The 27,991-nt window shown below is 44.2% G+C and overlaps 1 protein-coding gene across 2 annotated transcripts; it reads left to right on the plus strand.

The window, feature by feature from the left end:
* Positions 1 to 885: 885 nt before the first annotated feature.
* Sbspon (somatomedin B and thrombospondin type 1 domain containing) lies at positions 886 to 27,991 on the plus strand. Of its 2 annotated transcripts, none has more exons than XM_051158795.1 (5): positions 886 to 1,186; positions 15,893 to 16,087; positions 23,077 to 23,167; positions 24,042 to 24,218; positions 27,236 to 27,991. In XM_051158795.1, the coding sequence occupies exons 1-5, from the start codon at positions 973 to 975 to the stop codon at positions 27,351 to 27,353; spliced, it is 795 nt and encodes a 264-aa protein (XP_051014752.1). In that variant the 5' UTR covers positions 886 to 972; the 3' UTR covers positions 27,354 to 27,991. The 2 variants fall into 2 exon arrangements, with proteins under 2 accessions (XP_051014752.1, XP_051014761.1); XM_051158804.1 differs by having other exon boundaries at positions 15,893 to 15,940.

The raw sequence follows: 27,991 nt of genomic DNA on the forward strand, positions 1-27,991 counted from the left end.
TGAAGTCGGGCGTAGTGGTGTAAGCCTTTAACTCCAGAATTTGGGAGGCAGATGCAAGCGGATCTCTGTGAGTTCAAGGCCAGCCTGGTCTACATAGTAAGTTCCAGAACAGCCAGGGCTACATAGTAATTCCCTGTCTCAACAAACAAACAAACAAACAAACAAACAAACAAACGAAACATGTGGGCAGCGGGAGGGCCTTGTTTGGACAGGGTTTGGGCTCCAGCTCAACAGGAACAATGGACAAGCAAACAGAAGATGTGCAAGCAAAAACCTTCAAAGTTAGGCAAATACCTTAGAGTGGAAGTTATTTTTAAAAACATTATTGGTGGGGGTTCCCTTTGGGAAATTGTCTTTAACGGAAAACACGGCACAGTTTCTACTTTATCATTTCCTTCATATTCATTACTTTGTCCCTTAAAAGTGAAGCAAAGTAGCATATTCCTGGGCGAGAAAAAGCCACTATAAAATGCTCCAGAAAGAATATTTCTGACTCCAAGTTGGTGAAGCAAGCAGTGGTTTGGGAAAAGCCTCTTGAGGATTTTTCTAGAGTGAGAGAGAGCTGGGGCACCTGGAAGTTGCCCTGGTGTACCCGGAGCTCCGCTTTTTCTGACGGCTTTCAGGTGCAAACAGGCACGGGCTAAGGCGTCCCCAGACATAAGGAGGCACAGTTTGCAGCCAAGAGAAGTGGCCGCCGGGTCCGGCTGCGAGAGCACCTGCTTTGCTGCGTCCCGGCGAGCTAGGCGCGGCTGGCTGGCTGCGGGGAGGAAAGGCGGGTCCCACCTGGACCCGAGCGCCACCCGCCCAGAGCCACCCGCCCAGAGCCCGCTGGGCGCGCTGCCAGGGCTGCCGAGGGGCGGCGCGGAAGGGCGGAGGGCTGAGGGCGGGGGCTGCTGCTGTCGGTGGAGCGGGGCGCCCGCCCGAGGCTCAGGCTGGGTCCGCTGGCTCGCAGGTGTCGCCTCAGCTCTAGCCATGAGGACCCTGTGGATGGTGCTGTGCGCGCTGGCGCGGCTGTGGCCCGGGGCCCTGGCTGGCTGCGCAGAGGCCGGGCGCTGCTGCCCTGGCCGGGACCCAGCCTGCTTCGCCCGCGGCTGGAGGCTGGACAGGGTCTACGGAACGTGCTTCTGCGACCAAGCCTGCCGTCTCACCGGAGACTGCTGCTTTGACTACGCCAGGGCATGCCCAGGTCGGTGACTGGGCCCGGGGAGGGACCACTAGGAGCCAGGAGTCTTCTGGTCGCTTCTAGGCCAGTCCATTATCAACCTCCCCAATCCCAGTACCCTCTGCTGGATCCCTAGGTTTCCCAGGCCTCTTCATATAACTCCCCCAAACAAGCACTCCTCATCCCTAGGGCGTTTGTTGGGCCAGCTTTGGGGATAAAATTTGTGACTCAAGAACTCCAGCTGCATGGAGTCACCTGAGAGTCCTCGAAGGATGGCGCTAACAGTTTCCAGGGGTGTGTCCCTGGGCCAGCCTTCACCACATTCGTTCTGTCAACCTCGAAGACTAAAGTCTGGGCATGGAGAAGGGTGATGATGCAGGAAGGCGAGACTTATCCCACTTTGTGCCAAGCTCGCCCTGGGAGGGGCCTTCTCACTCTCCGCCGCCTGAGGTGTGTTTTGCGGTGGGCTCCAACATGGACCACAGCTGCTTCCTCTGAGGAGGTTTTCTGTGCTCTCTGGAGCTTTAGTATCCCTCCTGCCCCCCTAACCGCCCCCCCCGAAATCCTACCTAGTGTTTTAATCCCGCCAGCTATCCTTTAGATTGAGGCCTTTCCCTTTCCCGTAGTGTCTCGCAGTTCCATATCCTATTTGTAGGGTTCAGTCTGCGCCGGTTTAATTGAATTGAAAGGTAAAGGAAGAAACGGGAAACACAGTCCTGAAAAACAATCTGTGCCCAAGAAGTCAGCTCTGGAAACAAAACCAGCTCCGCGTGGCTTCCTAATGAGACGAGTCCCAAAGCCACACATATGATAGGGCTGGAACTGGTCGGTCCCCACTCAAGTCCTCGGCATCTTCTCGGGGAGAGGACGTAAGGGCTGCGCCACACCCCAGGAACCAAAGGCCCAGTGAGGCCTCTCTTGCCTTTTGCTAAGAGCCTGTCATCCAGGCCTGATACTCGAAGGGCACAGCCAAAAAGCTCGAAGGTTTACTGGCTGACTGAGAACTGATTATTTACTTGTGATAGGATGCCCTTTTTAATAAGGTTTTTCTCTTTGTTTCTTTTTTTCTTTGTTTCTTTCTTTCTACTGTGCCAGGACATCTTGCCTTAGACTAAAGGAAGCTGGAAAAGTCAATTACTCAAAAAAAAACCAAAACAAAACAAAACAAAACAAAAACAAAAACAAAACCGTAGTGAGTCTGAGCCATGTGTCCGCACAGCACTCTTAACTGTGATTCTCAGCGACACTCTCCCGGCTCTTGCCTATATATTAACTAAAGTCCTGCAGCCCAAGTTTGCACTAAGCGCAAGGATGTACCACCAATGAAGATGCAGTCTCCACTCCTTAGGAAGTCACTGTGTACAAGAACACACACACACACACACACACACACACACACACACACACACACACACACAGTACAGACACACACAGTACAGACAGTGCCCTCTTCCTGCAGGGACACTTCCCGCAATAACCAGGGGTGTCAAACACCACGAGTTGTTTTTGTCGTTTTCTGGTGTGTCTTTTCATATAGTACCCGGTTCATCTGTCCTTTCCTGTTTGATGCTCTGGTACGTCCTTTGTACTTTTACTTTTGTACTTCGTGGATCTATTTAAGTGAAGTAAAGCCCCATTGATATCACCACAGCTGATCTGACAACTGAGACGGCTACTACACGGCTGATAGGCAGCACCATCGTGGAGGACAGAGGGATTAGTGTGTTCTGAAAGGCATGGTAGCAGAATTTCCCATTTAATATTTTCTTTTTCTTTTTCTTTTTTGAGACAGGGTTTTCTCTGTGTAGCCTAGCCTTGGCTGTCCTGGACTCCCTTTGTAGACCAAGGTGGCCTCGAATTCACAGTGACCCTCCTGCCTCTGCCTCCCAAGTGCTGGGATTAACAGCGTGCGCCACCACCGCCCAGCCTCCCATTTAATATTTTCATGCAATCATTGGCTGTGACTAACTGAGATCATGGACAGTAAAACTTGGGGTAGGTGGGGAGACTATTACCCAAACAGGTAATCAGGGAGACACATTGGAAGGAAACACTTGGAGACCTATGGAAACTCTCCTAACGTCTCCGTCCAGCTGTCCATGAGGGTCAGGGTGCTTCTGGCAGGCCCTGAAGCGAACAGAGTGGACAAGGTCAGATAAAGACAGCCTCAGCATCTCCAAGGAATGACATAAGGCCTGAGGAGAGTACAGTGGGAGGAGGTTGTTTCTCTTGGGTTTTGAGACAGGGTCTCTATGCAGCTCTGAATGTCCTGGAACTTTTTATGTAGACCAGGCTGGCTTCCAACTCATGGAGGTCGGCCTGCCTCTGCCTTCAGAGTGCTGGGACTAAAGGTGTGTGTTACCATGCCAGGCTGTAATTGGTTTCTAAGAGACTTGACAGTTCTAGGCTGAATAACAACTCCCCCAACCACCACCCTCTCTTTATCTGGCCACGCAAGAAAAAAAAAAAAAAAGAAAGAAATGAAATACCCTCTTTTTAGCCTGGGATGTAGAAATAATAAAAATCAATTATTTTGGACTGGGGATATATTGGATGGACTCAGGAGATTCGGGAAGCTTGCCAATTGTAGAACTCGCATGCCTTGGAGAAGAGCTACGGGTGGTAGATGGAGAAACCAAAGCCAGAAGAAGGAATGGTGTGTATTGGAGTTTAAAAGCACAACCAAGAGTCGGAAGAGTTTGGAATGTGCTTCCTGAGGGAGTCAACAGAGGACTTTGTAGGCTAAAGAAGCGCAAACTGGGAACCAATAAGGCCCCTTGCTGGGACACTCTTTGGTCTGAAGTTTCTTGTGAGGAGAAGAGGAAAGTAGAGGCTGCTGGAAGCTGGGCATTTGGTGAGACTGAGCCTGTTTATGCATAGCTAAGGATAAAAGCTGAGGGCAGGGCGGAGCTGAAAGGCCCAGCCTCCTGAGCCCTGCACCAGCTGACTTACTGTGGGTCAGGATTGCTCTGGGCCTGCCTCCACTGGCCAGAGCTAAAACGTGCAGCTAGAAATTGCCTGGGAGAACAAGACTTTGGCAGAATGCCGCTATTCTCACTCAGTTTTCCCTCCAAGTATTTGTTGTTGGTGACCCTGCCCCCCGCGAAATGTCATGATGCCATAGTTTTGTGCCAGATTTCCAAGAATCCTCTGCCATCTACTGGCCTTATAACTTTGGAGGCTGTAGGCCAGACTCTTGGGGGCTTAAAGTATTTCATTGTGTAGAAGAAAAATGACAAGCTTGCCACAGGGGACTGCCAAGTGGCTCCTGAAAGGTAAGACCAAAGAAGCCATGAAGTCTATATGTGGCAGGCACAGGCAGCACACATATGCCGTTAGCTCCTGGTCACAGTGGGTCACACACTTCAAATAACAGTACCACAGTCATTTCAAGAGAGCACAGCATAATTACTTCTATTTATTAATATTATATCACCAGTGTCTACGCAGGCATGGTGGCAAACACTTAAATCCCAGCACTCAGGAGGTTGAGGCAGGAGGATCAGAAGTCTCAGGCCTACCTGGCCTGTGGAATATTTGAGATCTCTGTGAGTAAATTACAAAAAAAAAAAAAAAAAAAAAAAAAAAAATCTTCGGGGTTTAATTTAATGGTAGCATGCTTGCCTAGTATGGTCAGGTCTTGAGTTTGGCTAGCGGCACCACAATTTATTTATTTATTGTTTTAGAAAAATCTACTTCAGACTCTGGGGAGAAAAGACACCCAAATAAATCTACTTCAGACTCTGGGGAGAAAAGACACCCAAATAAATCTACATGTATACTGATGTTTATCTACGTACATGTGCCTCAAGTCAGGGAAGGCCTGAAGTCAGAAGCACGTCTGACTCAAGAATATTGGGAAAAAGTTCTGTTGCCCCATGCTACTGTTTTTCAAATGCCACAGTTGAGATGTGCAAGGCCTCTGTCACCCAAGTTCACAGGAATGAGGAGAGAGCTAAGGCCAGAGGCCCAGGGCTGTCTGACCTCAGATGCTACTAGCCACCTCTTTACTGGAGTTAGTGGTGACTGCATGCGTACACATTCCTAGACACTCAGAGCTCAAAGCTCAGAAGTCTAAAGTTGCTCAGTGCTCAGAACCATTTCATCGTTAGAGAGTCTTCGTGCCCAAGGTCAGGCCTCGCATCCTTGCTGTCTGAAGCCCTTTGGCCTGACTGTATGTCCAATCAGTTGAAAAGTGTGATGTGTAATCATGACTAAGCATGCTTGCTCTTCCATCCTCATAACACATTTGGGCAGATGTCTCAGAGAGATGGCATTTATTTATCTATGTTGAAAGGTTTTATTTTTTAAAGTTGAAAAGTTTCTTTTTCCTTTTATGTAAAAATAAAAAAAATATTTTAACCCTGGACACCTTTATATGAAAGAAATATATTGACTGGGAAAATAAAATGGAAATGTCATTGGACCTATAGAATAACCGAGCTGCCAAAGAAATACATTCTGAAATGAATTATTTCAAAAGATAGTATGTTGGTGATGGCATAAGTTTAATACCCACAGTGTGCCATGAGTCTCTTTCCTTCCTACAAAGAAAAAAAATAACTAAAAAAGGTAACATTCCCTGGGCAGTGGTGGTGCACACCTTTAATCCCACCACTCAGGAGGCAGAGGCAGGAAGATATCTGTGAGTTCGAGGCCAGCCTGGTCTACAGAGTGAATCCAAGATAGCCAGTGCTAAACAGAAAAAGTCTGTCTTGAAAAACCAAAATCCAATCAACAACCAACCAAACAAAACAGAAAACCCTCCACTGGCAATATCTAAGATGGCAGGAGAGGAGACAGACCCAGATCCAAGTCACCTTGCCCTGGAAGAACTTAGTGGAAGTCTTGCTTGCCCAGTGCCTCTCCCAAGTTCCTAACTCATGCCTGGGTTCCTATGAAGTTAACGCTAAGATCACAGAAACAGTGGGCTGTGTTGGACCCTTCACAGCAACCTAGAGGAAGGTAGAAATGTGCATAGCAATTATCGATCGGTCACATAGAACAGGGCAAAAACTGAATAACCCCACGTCTTCTCCAGAAATCCAATGGGAAAAGGGACATTGTGCTTATGAACATGGGCTCCCAACCAACCAAAAGGAAAGATGGCTCAGATGATGAGGACTGAGGAAGCTGAGGCGCTTATTGACTCTGCCTTGGCCTCTTCAGGGCCTGTAACCCTTCATCAAAACAACCGGACTTAGCCTTGGCAGCCTGCAGTCAAGAAGGAAGCCATTAAGACTCAGGTGGCATTTACTCAGGGCCCCACACCCACACATTCCTAGCCCCAACACAACCACTTTAAAGCTATTGACTCACTGTGGTATCATGACCTGGTGAAGTTACACTTCATTTTGCTTTCATTTTATGAACAAGATAACGTAGAAAGATTAGGCAAGTGGCAGGATTTGAACTCACGAAGTCTGGATCCAGAGCCCACAACTTTTAAACACTCTATTGTGCTGCCTCTAAAAAAAAAAAAAAAAAAAAAAACACCAAGTGTTTATGGGAAGTTGTGTACTTAGAAGGGTAAGGCCCAAACAGATTCCGAGAGAGTGAGTGAGTGTTCTGGCAGCTGACTGTGTGCTGGGGTAGGGGTTCTGTGTCCTGATTTTTCTACACTCTCACCAGCAATTATGGTGCTGTGGCTGAGCCCCACGCCCACACATGCTAAGAACAGGCTCTACAACTGAGCCACACAGAGCCCAAAGATCCATCTTAATGCATCAAGAGAATGTGTGTGGTCACCGCATCTGGGTGCTATCCGTGGCTGTTGGGGCGTGCACGTATTTTCTTTAAAAATGGTTTCTGACAGGCACGGTGGTGCAAATCTTTACTGGGTGCACTGGGAGGCAGAGGCAGGCAGATCTCTGCCTGCCCTACATAGCAAGCTGTAGACCAGCCAGGGATATATCGAGACCTCCTGTCAGTCTCTGCTTCTCTCTCTGTCTCTGTCCCTGTCTGTCTGTCCGTCTGTCTCTCTTTGTGTGTGTGTGTGTGTGTGGGAGATGTGGCGGGGGGAGAAGAGAATAAAAACAAAAAACAAAGAATGTCTTTCTTCCTGGTCTGTAGAATATATATCTGTTGAGTGTAGTTTGGAAAGTATAGAAATAGAAACGTATAAAGGCGACTGTAGATGTAGCTTGGTGGCAGAGCCCTTGCCCTGCGTGTATGAGGCTCTGGTTTATTCCCCAGTGTTGCCAAAAGAGCTCAGGGCCCCAAAGTGCATAGAAGAACGCAGTTCTCCCAGAAACACTATGCAAAAGAAGACACCATCACCTTTTCTATTTGTATTTTCCCCACCCATGCATTTTCATCATGTCTAAAATCCTGCTTGTCTATCAAAGTATCTTATTTCATTGTTTTGCTACAATTTTACAAACTTGTCCACCAGATGTCTTAAAAGATTTTGTAAAAAACCCATTGAGGACCAGACGACACAGTGTTACAACAATAGAAAATAAAATGGCTATGACAAAATACTATTTTTTTTTTTTTTGAGGTACAAAGAGTCCCTTGAGGAACGTGGTTTTATCTGAGTCTCAGAAAGGCTTTAAAATGGTTGTGCAGAAAAGGATGCACATGCCTAGAAAGGAAAGGGAAGATGACAGACACGTAAAAGAATGTCACCATGAGATGTGCCTGCCTTTGCTGTGCTTGCTAACGAGCCATTTTGTACTTCTATAGACTGTCAAGAAGCAATATTTGTGACCAGATGGCACTGCTGTAACGTGTACAAAGTATACCCATAGAGATATTAGGCTATCTGAATGTGATGTGAGGGAGAAAGCACTTAGTATTTGACTTTTAGGTGGAGCATGCAGACAGGGCTGGGTGACAAAGAAGGCTGCTTGTGTCCATGTGACGACCCCAGAAGAGACTGCTGCCTGAGCACAAGGTCAAGATGCTACACCAGATAAGAGAGAACTCAATGCTACTAATAAAATAAGGAACGCTTTTCTTGCTAGAAGTTTAGTTTGTGATGTGGTGGTGTGTGATCACCTCAGAGAAATTTCATCAAGAAAATTAGAATTTTTTCTTCTCTGAGATAAGATGTCAGATAGCCCATGATGGCTTTGGATTTACTGGGTAGCTGAGGATGCCCGTGACCTTCTGGCCTTCTTCCCTTCAACTCCCAGGTGCTGGAATGTCAGACATGTACCGCAATACCTGCCTGGAAAAAAATTAAATTGTCTTTTAACATCATCGAGGTTCATACCTGTAATCCTAGCACCCAGACGGCTCAGAGAGGAGGGCTGCCGTTTTAGCCCAGTTTGGGCTAGATCATGAATTTGAGGCCATCCTGGCTGTACGTTGAGGCCTTGTCTCAAAACGTAACCAATCAAACAATAAATTTTAAAACAACAACAAACACCTGCCCTTGGGAACCCGAGACCAAGAGTAATCATTTGGCACAACTCAGCTGTGATTGACTCAGAGAAAGACCATGCTAACCCAAGATGGCAGGTGTCTCCTCCACAGGAAGACAGGCCCAGAACTGCAGTACTCCATGGGAAAAGGCCACACAAAGCACCCGGGAGACAGACATACAGAAACAGAAAGACCATGAGGGGCACACAGAAAGAACATTTTTTCTACTATATGCTGAAATCTTTGAGTGAGGGAAAACGGTATCAAATAAAAGGGAATACAGTTTCAAACCACAGATGATAAAATTACTTTCAAGATGAGGTACTGGCAAGAGATGTAAATGGGCTAACAAGAATTAAGAATCCTGGCTACCAGCAGAGGCCAGATCTCCCCGACCTTAAGGCACAGACAAAACAGGACTCTGCAGAGAAGGCAGTTTGTCTCAGATGTGAGGGGGAGCAGTTTTCAGTCATACTTAGTACAGGAAGAAATTTGAAGCAACATGAAAATGTGGGTCAAGGTCCCAGAGTACACACTGAGTTCTTGGAGTACAGAGGCAGTGCAGTTGGAGCTGGGTGGCAAGGTGGTATGTGCGTATGTGTGTGCACTCACACTCATGTATGTGTATGTGGGTGCTTATGTGTGTGTGTGCACACGTGTGCCTCTGTGTGTGTGTGTGCGTGTGTCTGTGTGTGTGTGGTGAAGAATTTGGACTTCATCCCATGTGAAATGAAGGTGGTTTGAATAGAAGTGTTCTTTATAGGCATGTGCATTTGTACACTTGCTCCTAGCTGGTCACGTGTTTGGAAGAGGTTATAGAAACTTTAGCTTGTGGAGCTTTGCTGGAAAAAAGGTACTGAGGGGTTATAGCCCCACCTGACCTCCTGCTCCAGTGTGCAGTAGAGATGTGATCTTTCAGTTTTTTCAGCTTCCTGCAAATAAAAACAAAAACAAGAGAGAAGCCAGGTGTGATAACCCACATCTTTTAATCTCAGCCCTTGGACAAATCTCTGAGAGTTCAAGAACAGCCCGGTCTACATAACACATTCTAGGCCACCTGGGCCTACCTGGTGAGACTCGGTCTCAAAATAGTAACAATAACAAACAGTGGTATAATTTTTAAGATTATTGAACTGGGATATGACTGGCCTTCCCTGTAAGAATACCTGATTATTGTGTATAGAACAACTAATTTTATGTTGTTGGCCGTTCTCCTGTGCCTGGAGGTGGGGATATCTGAGGCCAGTTGATCAGTAAGAAGAACTCCATCATTCTATCACCCTTGCTTTCCTGTGAGTTAGAGTCAGAGGTGTACTAGGCCAATGGCAGGAACACATCTATGTATTCTGTATTTATTCTTTGCTCCTTTATGGTGTTTGGTATCAGTTTCCAAATCAAGGTCTTGCATTCAAGTCCACATCCATTGAATACTTAGTTGAGGTTAAACAAAGAAGAGAAAGACGTCACTGGATTTCCTGTACCCATTAAATCTAGGCTTCCTTCCCTGAAAGGGGGTGGAGTGACATCATCAACTTCTAACCTTGGAGTCCAGGGCCATCATGCACCTGCTGATTAGGTGACACAGGGACAGACCCCATTAGCAGCTGGTAAAAGCAGGCGTGAGGAATGAGAAGATTGGGTTTGAAGAAAGAATATTCTAGCATGTCTTCTATAAAGACAAGCTTTAGTGGGAAAGGGGCAGGGCAGCTAATAGTTCAAAAGGAAACGTATGTCAAGGAGCTGTAATAGATGGCTTGTAATAAATCTGTCAGAAGTTCCTGTACTTCTAACCTCTGGGACCAAAGATCTTTTGTGGTCTACAATGAATTCCAACTGAAATAACCGAAAGTTCACAAGAGAATCAAGAATAGAACCTGTCAGTGTAAGACAAATAAATATTTCAGGCTAATCTTCTAGCAAAAAAAAAAATCTTATAGAACATGTTTTTAATTCATATAATCATATTTCAACTCCTTTTCCATTTTGCCTTATAATGAAGCCATGGAGACATTGTCTTGGAACCTAGAACTTCTGTTTGTCTTTATGAGACTTTTACTTTATTTATCTTTTTTTTTTTTTTTTTTTTTTTTTTTTTTTTTTTTTTTTGAGATGGGCTGTGGTAAACTTTGCCCAGACTGTTGATGAACTCCTGGGCTCAAGTGGTCCTTGTATGTCAGCCCTCAAGTATCTAGGATGACAGGAATACCCTGGTACTCAGGTTTTTATGGGGTTTGAAAGTTGGATTGGAAAAAGAGAAAACATCCCCCCCCCTTTTTTTTTTGGTCAGGACAAATGTTAGACAATAAGAATAACAATTGATGGAGTGATTTGTGATCCTTGAAGACTTCACAAATGGTACAAAACTAAATAAACAAGTGCTGGGGCTGAGACACAGATTTAAAGAGTTCCTGAGAGTCTAAATTCTGTCAGAAAGCACTCCCCAGTGTCATCTCTTAATATATGGATAATGTCAAACTCAATGCTACATTGCAGCTGTGCTGAGATGCTAGGTGTGTTCTGCCACACCTGGCTACTGGTCATTTAAGGTCTGGCCAGGCTGTTAAGGCCATCAGAAGGAGAAAGGGATAGTCTCTTCAAGTGGTGCTGGCAAAATTGGATACCCAAATGCAAATGAGTGGGGATGGATTCTAATTTCCACAGACAAATATTAAAGCAAATAAAAGATCTAGCAAACTATAAACTTATAGGAGAAATCATTGGGAAAATTCTTCGTAATGTTGGAGTTGTGAGTCCATACACAGCCTAACACTGAGCCCAAAGTACAGACAACACCAGCAACAGAAATAAGTGAGTTAATATTCATTGGATTAAGATTTTTTTTGTATGAAAAGACACCATCAAGAAAGAAAAAACATAGACCACAGGGATAGAGGAAAATATGTGAAAATTATCAGTTTGACCAGGTGTTACTATTCACCCTACAATTCCATGACAACAGAGAGATAAAACCCAATTTAAAAATGGACAAAGGACTTGAACAGACAGTTCACCATGATGAAGCCATCAATATGCGATCTTTCCTCCTTTAAATACATTATTCGAGCACAAAGGGCTCATCAGGAGATAAGCAGAGAAAGACGTGATGTGCTACTGATTTCCCAAAGGCTGTGTCCATGGTGGATATGGGGATGAAGACCAACACGGCTAGTCTTGTGCCTGAAAGTGGTTGACAATGTGATACCAATGGGTTTTTAGGTAGTAAATGGAACAAGCTTTAAAACCCTTTTTTAAAAAAATTAAGCCCTGTGTGTGTATGTATACTTTTCATCCCAGGGATAAGATGTATGTTACCAAATATGTTCTCCCCAAATCATGACCTCTCAAGAAGATGCAAGGAATCAAAGAAGTTTTCATGTGTGAGCTATCAGAGAGATCGTATGTGAGAAGCAGTATGGACTGTCTATGAAAGCAACAGGGAAAGGGGTCTTTGTAGCAAAGAACGTTTTGGCCTCTAGCTCAAGGACATATCTACAGGTATGGCTGCCCACAGGTTTAATGAGTCTCAGCACTCAGGTGGCAGAGGCAAGCTGACTTCTATGAGTTTGAGGCTTGGTCTGCAAAGTAAGTACCAGGACTGCCAGAGTTGTGTGGAGAGACTCTGTCTCACAGAACAGAACAGAACAGAACAGAACAGAACAGAACAGAACAAAGAGGCCCGGTGGACGTGGTGCTCTAGCTTAGGAAATGGAGATGAGCCCACAAGGAGCTGAATAACTGGGCAGTTTTATTTTTAGACTTTTGAGGAACCTCCACACTGATTTCCATAGTGGCTGCACCAGTTTCCACTCTAGTTCCAACAGCGAATAAGGGTGGCCCTTCTCCTAGCCATTCTCTCTGGAGTATGATGAAATCTCAAGGTAGTTTTATTTTGTATTTCTCTAATGGCTAAGGGTGTTGAACACTTTTAAAAGCATTTAGAAGCCATTTGTACTTCTTTTGAGAATTTGTCCATTTCATAAGCAACCTTACTTGTTTGTTTGTTTGTTTTGTCCCAAATCCAGCCATAGCATTTATTTAATGGGGCAGGGGAGACACAAAGGTAAACAAAATGGGGCAAAGGATATAGAAAAAACAGAGGAAAACTGGTTAATAAATAAAAACAAGTTTATCTTTCATCCCTTCTGGCCACTGCTGATGGCGGACAGTGCGTAGGCCATTTCTAATACAGTTGTGTGTTATCTTGACGTTTGATTCCTAGGCTCTCTGTATGTTCTCGGCACTCATAGATATATGGCTGGCCAAGTCTGTCTCCTATTTTGTAGGCTACCTCTTCACTCCACTAACAGTTTCCTTTGCAGTACAGAAGCTTTTACATTTCCTGGGATCTCACTTTGTTGATTTTTGGCACTTGGAATTGATTTTTATGCAGGGTAAGAGATAAGCCTTCAGTTTCATTCTTCTATGTGTAGATATCCAAACTTCCCAGACTCATTTGAAGAGCAAAATGGTGAGAAAGCAGGCAGATTTTATATGACGGTCAGCAGGGTGGGGCTGGCCTGATGCAGGCTATCTGGATTGATCCAGCACTAGGCGCCCTTGCCAGAAGTTGTTGACTTTCAGGGGAAAGTTATGACTGGTTCCTGCTGAACAGAAGCATTTAAGTTTGTTTACCCAGAGTCCTTCTGTTTAGGACAATGTCACCTGCACTGCCATTTTAGGGGAAGGGGGCTTTTGGATCTTGACAGGTATCTTCTTCCCCAGTGTGTACTTCTCCTTTCTTCGTCACAAATCAGGTGGTTGTAATTACATGGACTTATATAAGGGTCCTTTTTTCTAGTCCACGGATCTATGAGTCTATTTCTGTTTTTATTACTACTGAGTAACATGTCTTAACATTATATTTTCTATAAGGATTGATCAGTAAATATTGGGATTATTGGTGGGTGAGGTACCTTTTTGTTTCTCTAATTATTTTCCCTGTTTTCTACAGTGAATGTATGCTACTGTTAATAATGTTCTGGGAAGGGAGGAAGAGTGGGTGGAGAAAGGATGGCTGCCGGATTCAGTGATGCAGTTAGGAGAACTAACTCCCAGCATCCCTAGCACAGTTGGATGCCTGTGGCTGTCAACATTCTTATATTCCAAAATGGCTGTCAGTTCGACACACAGAAAGTGCTCAGTGTTTAAGAAAATTGATTCACCAGTGATTCATTTGATCATTACACATTGTACCCGTGTATTGAAGTAGCACAGCAGCTTCCATAAATTTGTACAAGTGAAAATATAGTCTGGAAAGAAAATCATGTTAGGATCAGGGAATGGGATAAAAATTACTATTTTTCCTTTTTTTTAAATTGTTTTTATTAATTAAACATTTTTAATTTTTACATATACATTTATATCATTACACATTATTACACTACCTATAGCAAGAAGAACCATGACACAATCAGGAATTATATAAATGTTACGGTCTTAGTGTTTTGGCTATTTGTATTTGACAGCCTTGAAGAAAACATCTTTCCTATCTTGGTGCATCTAAAATTCTGGATGTAAATCAATCTCCATCACATCTTGTCATTATCAACTTAAAACATCTATCTAGATCTAAAAACATCTTAACCCCTAAATAACCAAGCTTCATTGTAAAACTAAGCTACCTGGTCTTCAACTTCTTCAGAGACTTGAGAAGGAATAAAATTAATTACCTGAGTATGCCAGGAGTGCAGGATAGTAGGTTTCCAAATGAGAAGATGGCAGAGACAGTTTGCTACCTGAGTAGTCACTCAAAACTCTCTATACCTTTGGAGCATCTTCTTTAGCCTTCTGACAGACACATTTGTGAGGCGTGAACTATTGAGGACTTGCATACACTGTCTTGGCAGAATTTGGCCATTGACTCTGCCTTCATCCAAGCTTGCCCCCTTTTAAACAGAATTCTGTTTATGGTAGAAATGAGGACATTTTACCCAGTGGCTTGTTTGCCACATTTGAAGCCATCTCTATAAGGAGGTTCTTTAATGATCATCATCCTCTTTGAGGTAGGCTGGGTGTTGCCAGGAGCTAAGCTGTCTCAGTGGATCTTTAAAATAATAAAAACATTTTTAAATGCCATATTCTGCATGTCTCTGAGGTTTTTGAAGACCTTATCTAACTATCCTATCTTATCTTTCCATAGAATCATATCTATCTGCTGCACCTAAGATGTATATTCTTGTGATAAAAGTAAACTAGTAATTGGCGTGACCATGATTTGATCAACTAACAATTAACTTATATGACTTATTTATCCTAAACAGCCTGCAATAGCACTTTCAAAGTATTGGAAGTAAACCTGTATTATAATTGAGTTATATGGATACCATACCTCATATTAGACTATATTTAATGTGTGTGAAGAATAATCTTACATTTGAATTCTATACCACTGTATCTAGAATTAAGGTTATTTTACATCTATATACATAATTCTATACCAGTGAATTAAAAATAACTTTTTTTGAGTGACAATTGAGGCATTAAGTTGAGGAGTAGACTCACTAATCTACTTTTTGTTCTATCTTCCCTATATATTTCTATATTCCTCCTTCTTTCTTTTCAACCCCTATCTCCAAACCTAAGAATGGGAGATAAAGGAAAAGAGAGACATTCCTGAATCCAACCTTGTTTTCTCTCTAAATAAGACAAATAATAACTTGTAACCAACTCCCATTAATAATAACCCTCTGCAGGCCAAGAAAGAAACCAAAAACCTACCGAACCTCTCTTAAAGAAAATGGGGCGTCATTCTCTTAAGCTTTCTTCTGGCTGATTGGGGACAAATAATACCTTTGTTGGGGCCCAAATAAAATTGGGGAAATGGTTAAACAACCTAGGAATAGCATTTGTGGTCCAGTTTCTAAATGTTGAGAAATTCCAGGCTTAATTAGAGTCCTGTGTGGGACAGTCTGAAATGCTGGACCAATTGGGATTGGAAGCTTTCTTTGAAAGTGTCCTGAGGGCTGTCTTGTTCTGATGAGGAACAGCAACTGAAGCACTTGGTGCTGGAACATGAAGGATACAGGATGTCAGTGTCCAGCATGCTGAGAGGAATACATCCTGTCAGGTCTGAAAAAGTTACTATTAAGGACAAAAAAACAAAAATAAGTTAAAAATCTTTAAGCCCAAGAGTATGAGGAAGTATTCTGTAGAAATTTACCTGGAATGTGTGTCCCTGGCCAAACCTCAAGATCCTGGAAGCACCTGCTTATCAATTAACCATCATGGTGGGTGGAGTTCATGTCTCTGAGACCTGCTATGTTCCCAAAGACAGGTCATGGCTAAGTACGTGTGGGCAGGAACAACCTGGCAGGTTGTCTGGGTTTACTCAGGTGAGTGTGTTGTTGTTCTGTTTTCCAGCTCGCCCTTGCTTTGTGGGAGAATGGAGTCCCTGGAGTGGCTGTGCAGGTCAGTGCCAGCCCACCACGCGTGTGCGCAGGCGTTCAGTGCAGCAGGAGCCAATGAATGGAGGGGCACCCTGCCCGCCCCTGGAAGAGAGAGCTGGCTGCCTGGAGTACTCCTCTTCGCAGGGCCAGGATTGCGGGCACTCCTTTGGTATCGATGTTTTCACGGTTGCTGCCTTTGTTGCTTTTGATGACTTTTGGCCACTTCCTGAAAGGTCATGTGCTGGGCAGGGAAAGTTCCACAAAATGCAGGGAGTGGGATGGACCAGTCTGCCCAGAGTAGATAGGAAATTCAGGAAATGGTTTTTCAAGGGATGACCAGCCAGCTGCACAAATGCCTCTCTTTGCCTTGTTTCCCTCCATGTCTTCTTGTTTTTTTGTTTTTGGTGTGTGTGTGTGTGTGTGTGTGTGTGTGTGTGTGTGTGTGTGTGTGTGTTTAAGAGAATGGTCCTTTCAATTTTGCATGGACTCAATAATAAACCACATGAGTATGCCACCAATTGACTGACCCTTGCCCGTCTTACTGGGCACTGAACTCATACACTAAATAAGTATTCTACCATTGAACAACAAACACCCCACCACTCACATGCATGCATATGGCTTTCTCTCCACCACTCACATGCATGCCTATGGCTTTCTCTCCAGCACTCACATGATGCATGAATGTGGTTTTTCACTCCAGCATTCTCATGTATGCATTTGGTTTTTGGTAAGTCACTCAAGCTGGTGACAGAGGGTGTTAGACAGGGTGATGATGTTTCATGAAGGAGAGCAGTCATCTCTCAGGACAGCCATCTCACTTCCATCGTGATTTTGTTAATCCCACTGGGTGAGAACAAAGCCACTATCATGATTTTTGAGGCAAATGTGAAGCAAGTTTACTAAATACTGGCCACGAAGATGGGCACTAGATAGGTCCATAGCCAGGATTCCCAGAGAATGGTCCCGAATTATAGTAGCCAGGTACTTATAAAGCATAGCACACAGGTTGCATACTTCCTGCCTACATACCTGACACATGTAATCAAGTACATCCTGTGCAGTTGGTGCAACCAACCTTGTTTACTGGAGAGAAAACATGTGGCTTGTTACCTTACATGAACAGCCCCCAGCATTCCAGGAAGTTATTTGTCCTTGGGCAAGTGGGGCTCTCAGGTTGGAGGTGTTTTTGTTTTATAGCTGTCTTAAGCACAGTTATTAAAACTTAAATCATAACTTTAGCCTCACAATTCCTGTTTAAGAGGGACTTTTAATGTATACACTGCAAATGTGAGAAATGGAAGGAAAGTGATACATTTCTTTTTTATTTATTTATTTATTTATTTATTATTATTATTTTTTTTTTTTAAGTGATACATTTCTAAACAATGATAAAATGATCCTTTGAAGCACCCGTCTCTCCTTTCAGGTCTGCCTATGCTGTGGATGAAAGTGGATCCCTGATTTTGGGGGGCAGAAAGCACAGCAGGTGTGCCCCTAGTTAGGTGGGACGTGCGAGCTGTAAGTGATGAATGGGGTTTGCATATTTAGGCAAGGAGAATGCTGAACACAGTGGTTATATGTACAGCTCGGATTCGTCCAGCTGCTCATAGTAAAACAGGAGTAAAAAGAGATGCAGAAGGAGAAGAGAAACATTTCATCTTAATGCAGTCAGGATTATGAGCTGGGCGAGTCTCAATTTATCAAAGAGGGGGAATGAATGGTGGTGAAATGAAGAGATTCGCTCTTAGGAAAGCAGGTTCTAGAAAAAAGCACTAACGGTGTGGCTGCACGTTCACTTAATATTTCAGAAAGTTAAGTTGCCACCAACTCAGTGACCCAAACAATATATATTTATTATCTTACAGTCCTGTAGGTCAGGAATCCGACACAGGGTTCACTAGGTGTCAGCGGGGTTGCACTCCTTCCTGGGAATTGAGGAACCAGTCTGTTTTGACTTTTTTTTTTTTTTTTTTTTTCATCTTTTAGTTTGTGGGCCTATCCTTTAACGATGGAACCATCGCTCCAGCTCACTTTTTCATCTTCTGGAGACTATGTTCCACATCTCATGGGCCTGTCCACCATCACAGCTAACACCATTGCATCCACCTATGCCTTTCTCCCTGAAGTCACACCCCCTCTCACCAGCTTTGTTTAAAAAGCCCCTAGTGGTTACCTGGGACCCATCTAGAAGATGGCAAACTTCCAACTTCAAATCCAACTGAGTAGCACCATAAATGCCACCTGTATATTTAATCCCTCTTTGCCACGTAACATTACATGGTCACATATTCACACGTTCTGAAGAGTAGGATTTAGACATCTCGAGGGTGTGGGCGTGCTGTATTCTGTTCTCCACAGGGAATGAGACAAGGTCGTTATCCATGGTTTACCCACGAGCTTCTAGGAGGCAACCGACTGAGCAGGGGTACCAGGACCAAACCTGAGAGGCCATGCCTACAAATCATGTGCTACTCTCGCCTCCATATTGTCATCATTAAAAATAAGATGACAGCATGGGGACTAAGTCAAAATACAAAAGCCCCGTGGAGCCAGTGAACAAGATTGCTCTCTTCTTCATTATAATTTATCCTAAAAACAAATAAAAACCATAACTATGGCACATTACTGTGGTTTATGTGCATCGTCGTCCCCCTCACAAAAGACCGGCGTGCATTAATATAAACGATGTTTCCAGGTAGGGACTATTTGCCAGGTTTCCCTTTTATTTTCCTCTGTATTGCATGCCCAGAGCAGAGGGTCTAAGCCTGCTTTTGTGGCATGCCCTGTGCCAGAGGGCTTATGAAATTCTCAAAGCCAACTTCATTTACTTTCATGTTCAAAGAAATATGTGCAATGCTGAGGTTTTTTTTTTTTTTTTAAGTGAAATTTGTTGTAAAAGTGAACAATGGTAGGTTCATAGGTTGCCAAAAAGTTGGCAAATGGCCTTAGAACAAAGACTATATTTCATTTGAATATTGCTGCTAGCAAGGGAAGGGGAACCATTATTTATGGAGGGACTGTGTCCTCAGGCACTAGCTATGCGCTTCCACACAGAAGCAGAGGTGAGACTGAAGGCAAAAAATAACTTTTAAATTGTTTACAACCCTTGAGATATGAAAATTAAACTTGTGGGTTATTATTAAAGAGTGGCTTAGGTTCAAAGCGCTGCAGGCCATCTGGCTCCTGGCCTGTGTGCTGAAGACTCACGCGTGGGGGAGGGATAAACCTGGATCAAATCCCAACAGCCACAGGGTGGGCAGGAGGGATCTTGAGTCCTATAAGCCATTGCGGTGTTAAGGGTCAGGTAAGAAGACTGGGAGTTCAATACCAGCCTGGGCTACATAGCAAGACTCTGTCCCCAAACAAGCAAACAAACAAACAAGCAATAACGCATCAAAACAGACTACCAACACAGACACTAAAAGTGAATACGGGGTCTCCTGCAATTCAGGCTGGTTTTGAACCTCAGATCCCCGTGCATCTGTCTCCTGAGTGATAGGATTATATATAATGTGCCACCATGCATGTTCCCCCACCCCACACCCCGGTGCTAGGATAGAACTCGGGGTCTCCTGTTAAAGAGAATGCTCTACTAACCGAGCTACATTCCCAGCCCCTGGTCAGTATGTTCTAATGAGCAGAGAGGTGAATGCAGGCATGGCGCATGTGCTCACAATGTGGGCGCTGAGAAGATCAGGGGCCACAGTGACCAGCCAGCCTCACCGGGGGTGGGGGGTGGGTGGGGGGGGAACCTGTCTCAGCTAGACAGCTGCTGAGGACTGACACCTGAAGCTGTCCCTGACCTCGTGCATGAGCACACATGTACACGCTGGCCCTGGCTTTGTCTGTGAAAACTGAGTATACCTTCGCATTTGGAAGGTCAAGGCCTTCTGGGTGGATACATCTGCGTGTGCAGCCACTGCCCCGATGGCTGCTGCCGCCACACCTGCCAGACCTGATGCCAAGAAAGAGTCTGAGGAGTCAGATAAAGAAAGATATGGGATTCAGTGCCTCCTTCATTCTTCCGAAACACCCAATTCTGCTGGTTATGTCTGAGAAACATGTAAATAAAGGGTTACTTCTATTAAAACTACAAAAGAAAGGAAGGAAGGAAGGAAGGAAGAAAGAGAAAAGGAAAGAGAAGAAGAGAGAAATCAAGAAAAATGAAAAGAAAGAAAGTCCGAAAGAGAATTAAGGCCTGCCATCTTGTGGCAGTCAAGTGCCAGGGAAAATTAACATGTAGTATAAAGGCTTTTATTTTTATTTTTATAAAACTAGTGCCCTCAGACCAGCTTGCTCATGTTAGTGACTTTAGCATTTCAAAACCTTGCCTCAGCCTTTATCTGCCCTTATCTAAATTGTCCAATTTCTGAAACAAAAGGCAGGGGGCGCTGAGAGGCTCTGTCCACACAATCTGTAGATTTACCCAAGTAGAATTGGAAATATTTGGTCGAAAATTGTTGGTAATGAATATATACAGCCGTGTGTGTGTGTGTGTGTGTGTGTGTGTGTGTGTGTGTGTGTGTGTGTGTGCTGGCACACATGCATATATGCATAAATATAGAGGTCAGAAGTTGGTGTTGGGTATCTTCCTCAGTCTCTGTCCTCCTTAACTTTTGAGACAGTGTCTCAGTGAGCCCAGGGATACTCTTGTGTTTTTCTCCCCAGTGCTAGGATTGTATAGGAACTACTGTCGTGGCTGGGTTTTCTTTTGTAGCGTGGGTTCTAGGCACAGAACCAGGCCCTCATGACATTCAGTGGCAAGCACATTACCGTCGGAGCCATGTTGCCCTCCCAGACTTGGGTATCATTCTTTAAACTAGGACTTCTTAACTTTTTCTGCTTGTGACTCCCTTTCACCCTCCAAAGCTTTACTTCCTCCCATCCCAACTGTATAAGTATGTAAGGTAGGAAAATAAATAAAACATTTACTGCCAGGTATGGTGGCGTACACCTTTAGTACCAGCACTTGGGAGGCAGAGGAAGGTGGATCTCTGAGTTGGAGACCAGCCTGGTCTACAGAGTGCGTCTAGGACAGCCAAGGCTACACCGAGAAACCCTGTCTCAAAATTGCTCCCCCAAATAAATAAATAAATAAATAAAATGTTTACTGATAATAAACCATAATAAAATTTATGTTAAAACAATTGTTTTTTTAACATATAATTTACCACCTTTTAAAGACAGAAGCAAATATACACAGCAGTGCAGTAGGCATAGAAAGTGTGCTTATCTATTTTGACATAAAAATTAAGTCCTGGTTGAACACTTGATAGACAGGATACAAAACATCTTTGATATTTTTCAGAGCTGATTGATATTTTGATTTTGTAATCATTAATGTTAAGGACACTGTTTCACATAAAGATACAGTACAAAACAGGATGTTTAAGGCCATTTCAGAAATTACTGGAAATTTTGTCCAAATCTCAAGTCAAAAATCACTAAAGGGCTTTTTTTTTTTTTTTTAAGCACCTCAAGTCAGTAACTCAAACAGCAATTTTTAAATTCAAACACTCTAACACAACACTATTCGAAGATATACTAAGGTAATACTTCTATGAAAGCATCAAATCTGTTTGATCCCCTATATTTCAATAAAGGCAGAAGGCTTTGCCCCCACATTAAAACCACTGGAAACCTAATATTTAATAGCCTCAAACACTGGCCGGGTCGGTGCTTCAGCAGCGTCTCCTGTTATGATGGCGCTCGGTGCAGAGGGCGCATCTTCAGAATCCACGCTGTGGTGAAGCCATGCGACGCAGCGTGGGCGGGCACGCAACGCCACCGGCTCACATCCACTGTGGGGCTGACTCTGAGGTGGTGTTTTGGTTTTGTTTTGTTTTGGTTTGGTTTTGGTTTTGGTTATTGCCGTCTGGAAGCATTTTACTCTTGCCAGACTTTCACGACCTCCACATTCAGTTACAGGGATTCCATTTGGGAATCTCAACCCACAGTTTAGGAAGCTGAACAGTAAGAACGGTTTGTTGTTGCGCTGGGTAGTGTAAGTATTCTAGACTTGAGTTAAAGTATATGGGCGGAGCTGAGTGTGGAACCCAGTCGCAAGTGTGTGCTTGGCGTGTGTGGTGTCCCAAGCTTGATCCCCAGTACTTAAAAAGGGCGACAGAGGGGGCCCTTAAGTGAAATGCATTTTATTTAAGGACTTACAACGCCTAAGAATGCTGATATGTTTTAGAGGTCCTAAAACAAGCCTAGAGACATGGTCCCTGCAGAGGACCAGAGGAAGTAGGGCCTGTGCGTCTTGGTGGCAATCCCATGTCTTCATTCTTTTTCTCGCTGGCCCATCCATTCATCGTACAAGCGCTTATTACGTGTATAGGTGTTCCAGGAGTACAGTGATGAGCAAGGCTTGTGTTGGCAGCAGGATGGAGCCAAGAGCCTTGTACATAGATGCTTCACCCGACTTAGGGATTGAACAGAGATAAGACACAAAGAACAGACAAAGGAAGAGATGGGGGTGGGGTGCGGGTAGTAGTCCTGGCTCCTTTCTTCTGTAAAGGACAGGGAAAGGGGCCACAGCACTGTTTCTTTCCCCCAGGGTTATTGGGGCTGGCAGTGGTAGCTGGACAGCCATACTAGGGCACTGTGCCACTTGTGCTGGGGGGGAAAGCTACCAGACTATGGCTCCCAAGAAGCTTGGGAGTCCTCATATTCCCCCCCCCCTTTGCTTCTTTAAATCTTTCTCACGTCCTCTGCTTGTTTTCTTTCCTTCTTTCCCTTTTTTTTCCTTTGGTCTTTCTCTTTTGTCTGTTCTTGAGCTTCATTTTTCACTGCCTTTTCCTCTCTTTTCTATTTCTTTCTCTTTCTCATACTGTAATTTCCATTGCCGATATTTTTTCTTTCCCATCCCTCTACTTTTTTTTTTCACTCTCCTTTCCTTTACACTTTCATGCCTGGAGGCAAATGTGCTCACCAGAAGTCTGTGGCTCCTTCTATAGTTATCTATAAATTCATATACTGATTGAGTTTGCTTCAGAAGATGCTTGCAGGAGTCTTATTTGATGCTGTGCCATTAAGATCTTTGGGTTTGGAAACAGACCTCAGACAGCTCTCTGTGGTCTCTGGGAAACCGGTTTGGGAAATCTTATTGAGTACTTTGGCTGCACGAACACAATGTAATTTTCCCTTTTCTAGTTCCTGCCTTTATAACTAGCTCTGCATTCAACAAGAAGAGAACAATACAAGCTGTATCTCCACAGTGGTCCACTCACACCGAGGACGCTGGGTAATTTGTGCTTTAAAATTACTGTTATGTTCTCTCTCTCTCTCTCTCTCTCTCTCTCTCTCTCTCTCTCTCTCTCTCTCTCTCTCTGACTCTTTTGCGACAGGATCTCACCAAGTATCCCCAGCTTCTGGAATACAACAGGTAGACCAGGCTGGCCTTGAACTCACATAGATTTGCCTGACTCTAGTTCCCAAGTGCTGGGATTACAGGAGTGCACCAGCATGCCCAGCAGTTTCTGAGAGTCTTCATGAACTGTTTTGTGAATTTGAACATCCCACACGCTTTTATTCAGAGGGCTTCTCATCGACACTTCATGCACAGGCTGGTAGACATCGCCATGCTCGCCTGAGTTCACTCTTCTCCCATCAGACAAGGGAGACCTAGCAACCACAAGTTCAGAGTCCCAGGCTGCTTATTGATGAGGAGTTATTTGTATTCTCAGAAAGTTATAATATTTTGTTGAGCAAGGCGGTGTGTACCTATGATTCTTGCATTTGGGGTGGGGTGGAGTTAAGAGGATCTGGAGGAGTTCAAGACCAGCTTCAGCTACACTGTTGAGTTTGAGGCTAATCTTAAGTATTTGAGCCCCTGCTTCAATCTTTATGTATGTATGTATGTATGTATGAATGTATGTATGTATGTATCTGTGCATGTATACATGTAGATATCCTGGGCACTGTGGCACATATATAGTGCTAGTACTTAGAAGACCGAGGCAAGAGGATTGCTACAAGGTCAACTTAGGCTACACAGTGAAGCCTTGCCTCAGCAAGTAAAGAATAAATAACATTTACCATGTGGGGTGGACATGACTCCTTAGGACTTCCTACAGTATTGGCCACTTCCTAGTGACCCCTTGACTTCTTTGCTCCAGATACTGTATGGAGTTCAAGACAGAGTCCCTGACTCCTCACTGTGCTCTGGACAACCGTCCTCTGACTCGATGGATGCACTATCTCCGAGAGGGATACACAGTGTGTGTGGACTGCCAGCCTCCAGCTATGAACTCCGTGAGCCTGCGTTGTTCTGGAGATGGTCTGGACTCCGATGGGTAAGGAAGGACGATGGACCTAATTTTCTGCTTAACCTGAGGATCTGTCTTTTCTTTCCTAAAGACCTGAGCAGATCAATGTGAACAGCAAGCAGCGCCTGTCCAGGGACCAAATCCAGGGCTTTGGTCCCTACACTGGGACTCAGAGGCTCTCTGGACCAGAAATATACAGGCCAGTTTGGTTTCTGCTGCTCATTTCACATGTAGCTCCCCAAAGAATACCAAACCCCTGATTGCTCCCAGTGCACTACAGACCACTTGAGTGTGCGTCGTGTGGTTGTGTGGTTGGAGACTTAGCAATGCACAATCCTTTGCCCACTTCTTAGGACCAAGAGTTTTAGTAATCTCATAGGTTAGGACTTAAAGGCTCTTCCTACAAAATATCAGAACACAGTTACTTCTGGCTTTTCATCCAATATGTCCTTTGTTATAACGACTAAGCCTGACACTGGCCATGAACACAGCTATTGCCACTATTTAAACCTTGGCTTTGTTCTAACGAAACTTTGTTCGTGAACACCAAAGTGTAAGTTTTGCATGCAATAGTATTCTTTTGTTTCTCCTTGAACTCTTCGTTGCTGTTTGAGACACAGTCCCACTCTAGCTAAGGACAGCCTGGAACTTACTGTGGAGGTCAGGGTAGCCTGGAACTCAGGACAATCCTCCGGAGCCAGCCTTACAAATGTTGGGATTACATCATAGGCTGCCACACCTGGCTTCTTTTCACTCGTAGAACATAGAGGTTGGGGCCAGAGAGCTGGCTCAGTGCTTGAGAGTGTGTTCTGCTTTTGCGGAGGACCTAGACCCAGTTCTCAGCATCTAGGCCGGGTGGCTCACAGCTGTGCTAACTCCAGCTCTGTCTGTTTGGGTTCCTGAACACACAGACCCACACACACACATGCACATAATTAAATAAAAAAAGCAACAACAACAACAACAACAACAACCCTATACCATTCATTCTTAACTCACAAGTCCATTCAAAAAGAGGGACTGGGCCACTAGGCAGCTGCCACACTGTGCTGGCCTTGGCCCGGTGACTCAAACCCAAGGATTGCGTCAGATCTACTGTGTGTGGTGGGTTTTCTGGGAGCAGCGATGCAGACATTGTGACTTCCTGCAAGCCTCGCCCAGCCCTGCCCTCCCTTTCAGTTAGGCGTACTGACGCCATTTACACCAAGAGAAGGAAACCCTGCAGCAGTACGGACAAAGAGCAATTTAGTCACACACACACATAATGGTTTTCATCATGTCAGGTGTAACTGGTAAAAACAGATTAAAAGTAAAATACTGACCTTTTCAGTTAATCATTCTTCCTATCGTGTTTTAATATTTAATAATTTGGTTCATGTTTATTAGTCACTTGTGCCTAGCGGTCTCTACTGAATTCACCATATGAGCAATAAAGTGGGTAAGGAATTCATATCAAATGAAACCTAATATTTGGATTTAATGCTTTTCTGAATACCTCATCTCTATTTTAACTTTAAATGAATTTATAATTCAATTTGTACCCAATAAAGAAAGCACTTAAACTCTGCTTACTATACGAGTGACTTAATGAATAATATTTTTAATTCTCTGGCTTTGCTCTTTTTGTACTTCTTCCATTTTTCATTTAAAATCAAAGAGTTGGAATTAAATGAAAGTGGTCTTTTGGTTAGCCCCTCCTGACTTAAACAGACACAAAACACCGTTGCCCTGTACCTACATCCACCGGAGAGAAATGGGCACGAGAGGCTACAAAGAACTCTCTTAACATGAGTGTCCTTGCACAAGGATTAGTTGGTATCTTACATTGACAGAACCCAAGAAAAACAAATCTTCTTTGTGACCGTAAAAAAAGGGGGGGGGGGGGCGGAGCTGGAGATGGCTCTGTGGCTGAGAGCTCTGGCTGCTCTTCCGGAGAATCCGAGTTTGATTAGCAGCGCCCATGTGGCAGCTCACATTCATCTGTAACTCGAGTTCCAGAGGGATCCAATGCCCTCTTCTGGCCCTCACAGTCATACATCTGTGCAAAACATACATACATATAAAATTAAAAATGCATAAATAACTAAAAAAAAAGCTGATCTGTAATATATTTTGACACGGTGTCATCACTGTCTGTATTAGTGGTGGTTCTACTTCTGTGATTAAAAAAACAAAACAAAACACCATTTTCCAAAGCGATCTGGGAAGTAAGGGGTTAATTTAACCTTGTAAGTCTGTGACTGAGGGAAGACAGGACAGGAACCTGGAAGCAGGAACTGGAGCAAAGGCCATGGAAGAATGCTGCTTCCTTGTTTGCTCTTCACAGCTTACTTAGCCTTTCTTATATCACCCAGCACCACCAACCTAGGCATGACACACAACAAGCATCAATTAAAAATATGTACCACAAGCTTGCTCACTGGCCAACCTGGTGGCAGCATTATCTCAACTGAGGTTCCCCTCTTGCTGAATGGCTCTATGTTGCATCAAGTTGACCTAACACTCGCCAGCACATTAGTGTTGTTAAAAACAGCAACAAACAATGACACGTTATGACTAGAGGGATGGCTAAGCAGTTAAGGGCACTTGCTGCTCTCACAGAGGACGTGGATTCAGTTCCTGGCACCCACACAGGGGCTAGTCATCCAGCTCCAGGGGACCAAGCACCCTTTTCCGGCCCCTGTGGTCACCTGGCATGCGTGCAGTATACTTACATATGTGTGGCCAAAATAATAACATACACATTAAAAATACCTTTCTCAGGGAGTAGGGGGCTGGGCTCAGAGGTTAAGAACATTGTCTGTTCTTCCTAAGGTCCTGAGTTCAATTCCCGGCAACCACATGGTGGCTCACAACCATCTATAGTGCAATCCGGTGCCCTCTTCTGTCCTGCAGGCATACAAACAGGCAGAACACTGTATAAATAACAAATAAATCCTTTTTAAAAAATACCTTTCTCTTTTTTTTAAAAGTTATAATAGTTAGATTAGAATTTCCCTGGGTTTGCTTTTAGTATAACCTACATTTCTACAATATTGTTTCAGAAATCAGACTCTTCGCTGGCAAGCCATTGGCAATCCTCGGTGTCAAGGAACCTGGAAAAAAGTGCGACGAGTAGAGCAGTGTTCTTGTCCCGATGTGCACCGCTTTATTTTTATATAGTGTACTGTGGAGCTACTTCACGGCACGATTGCGGGCCAGCTGAATATTATAGCCAAGCTTCATCTAATGCTTCGGAAGCCTCCAAAAACGGTGCCAAGTTCCTGGGCCCTTGCCACTGCCACGCTTTGCCATTGAGAAAGAACACTTTGGGCTGATTCTCAAGGATCACAGTCTCTTTGTTTTTATTTTTGCTGGGTTGGGATCTCCCACACGAAAAGCTCCTATGGCCTATGGACCTAGATCTTTTGGCCACAGCACACATGTCTATTTGTATCAGAGTCACTACCATGGGCTCCAGTTTGGGATAAATTGTTGTTTAACACACACACGCACGCACACACACACACACACACACACACACACACACACACACCCTCTCCCTCACCCTTCCCTTCTCCCTCAGGACACCCCCCCCCAAACCAGGTAGCCTGGAACTCACTATGTAGATCAGGCTGGCCTTATAATTCATAAATCTGCCTGCCTCTGCCTCCTGAGTGCTGGGACTAAAGGTGTGTGCCATCACGCACTGCTACTCTTTGTCTTTATTCTTTGGGGAGGGGAATTGTGACAGGGCTTCTCTGTGTAGCCTTTGCTGTCCTGTAACTTGTTCTGTAGATCAGGCTGGCCTTGAACTTAGA

Source organism: Acomys russatus, chromosome 2 (assembly GCF_903995435.1).
Source record: "Acomys russatus chromosome 2, mAcoRus1.1, whole genome shotgun sequence".
In the NCBI taxonomy this organism is placed as follows: Eukaryota; Metazoa; Chordata; class Mammalia; order Rodentia; family Muridae; genus Acomys; species Acomys russatus.

Excerpts from the sequence above, each read along its gene's own strand:
- Sbspon (XM_051158795.1), top strand. The coding sequence starts at position 973 with ATGAGGACCCTGTGGATGGTGCTGTGCGCGCTGGCGCGGCTGTGGCCC. Across the intron at positions 1,187-15,892 it reads CTACGCCAGGGCATGCCCAG|CTCGCCCTTGCTTTGTGGGA; the intron begins GTCGGTGACTGG and ends TCTGTTTTCCAG. Across the intron at positions 24,219-27,235 it reads GATGGTCTGGACTCCGATGG|AAATCAGACTCTTCGCTGGC; the intron begins GTAAGGAAGGAC and ends ATATTGTTTCAG.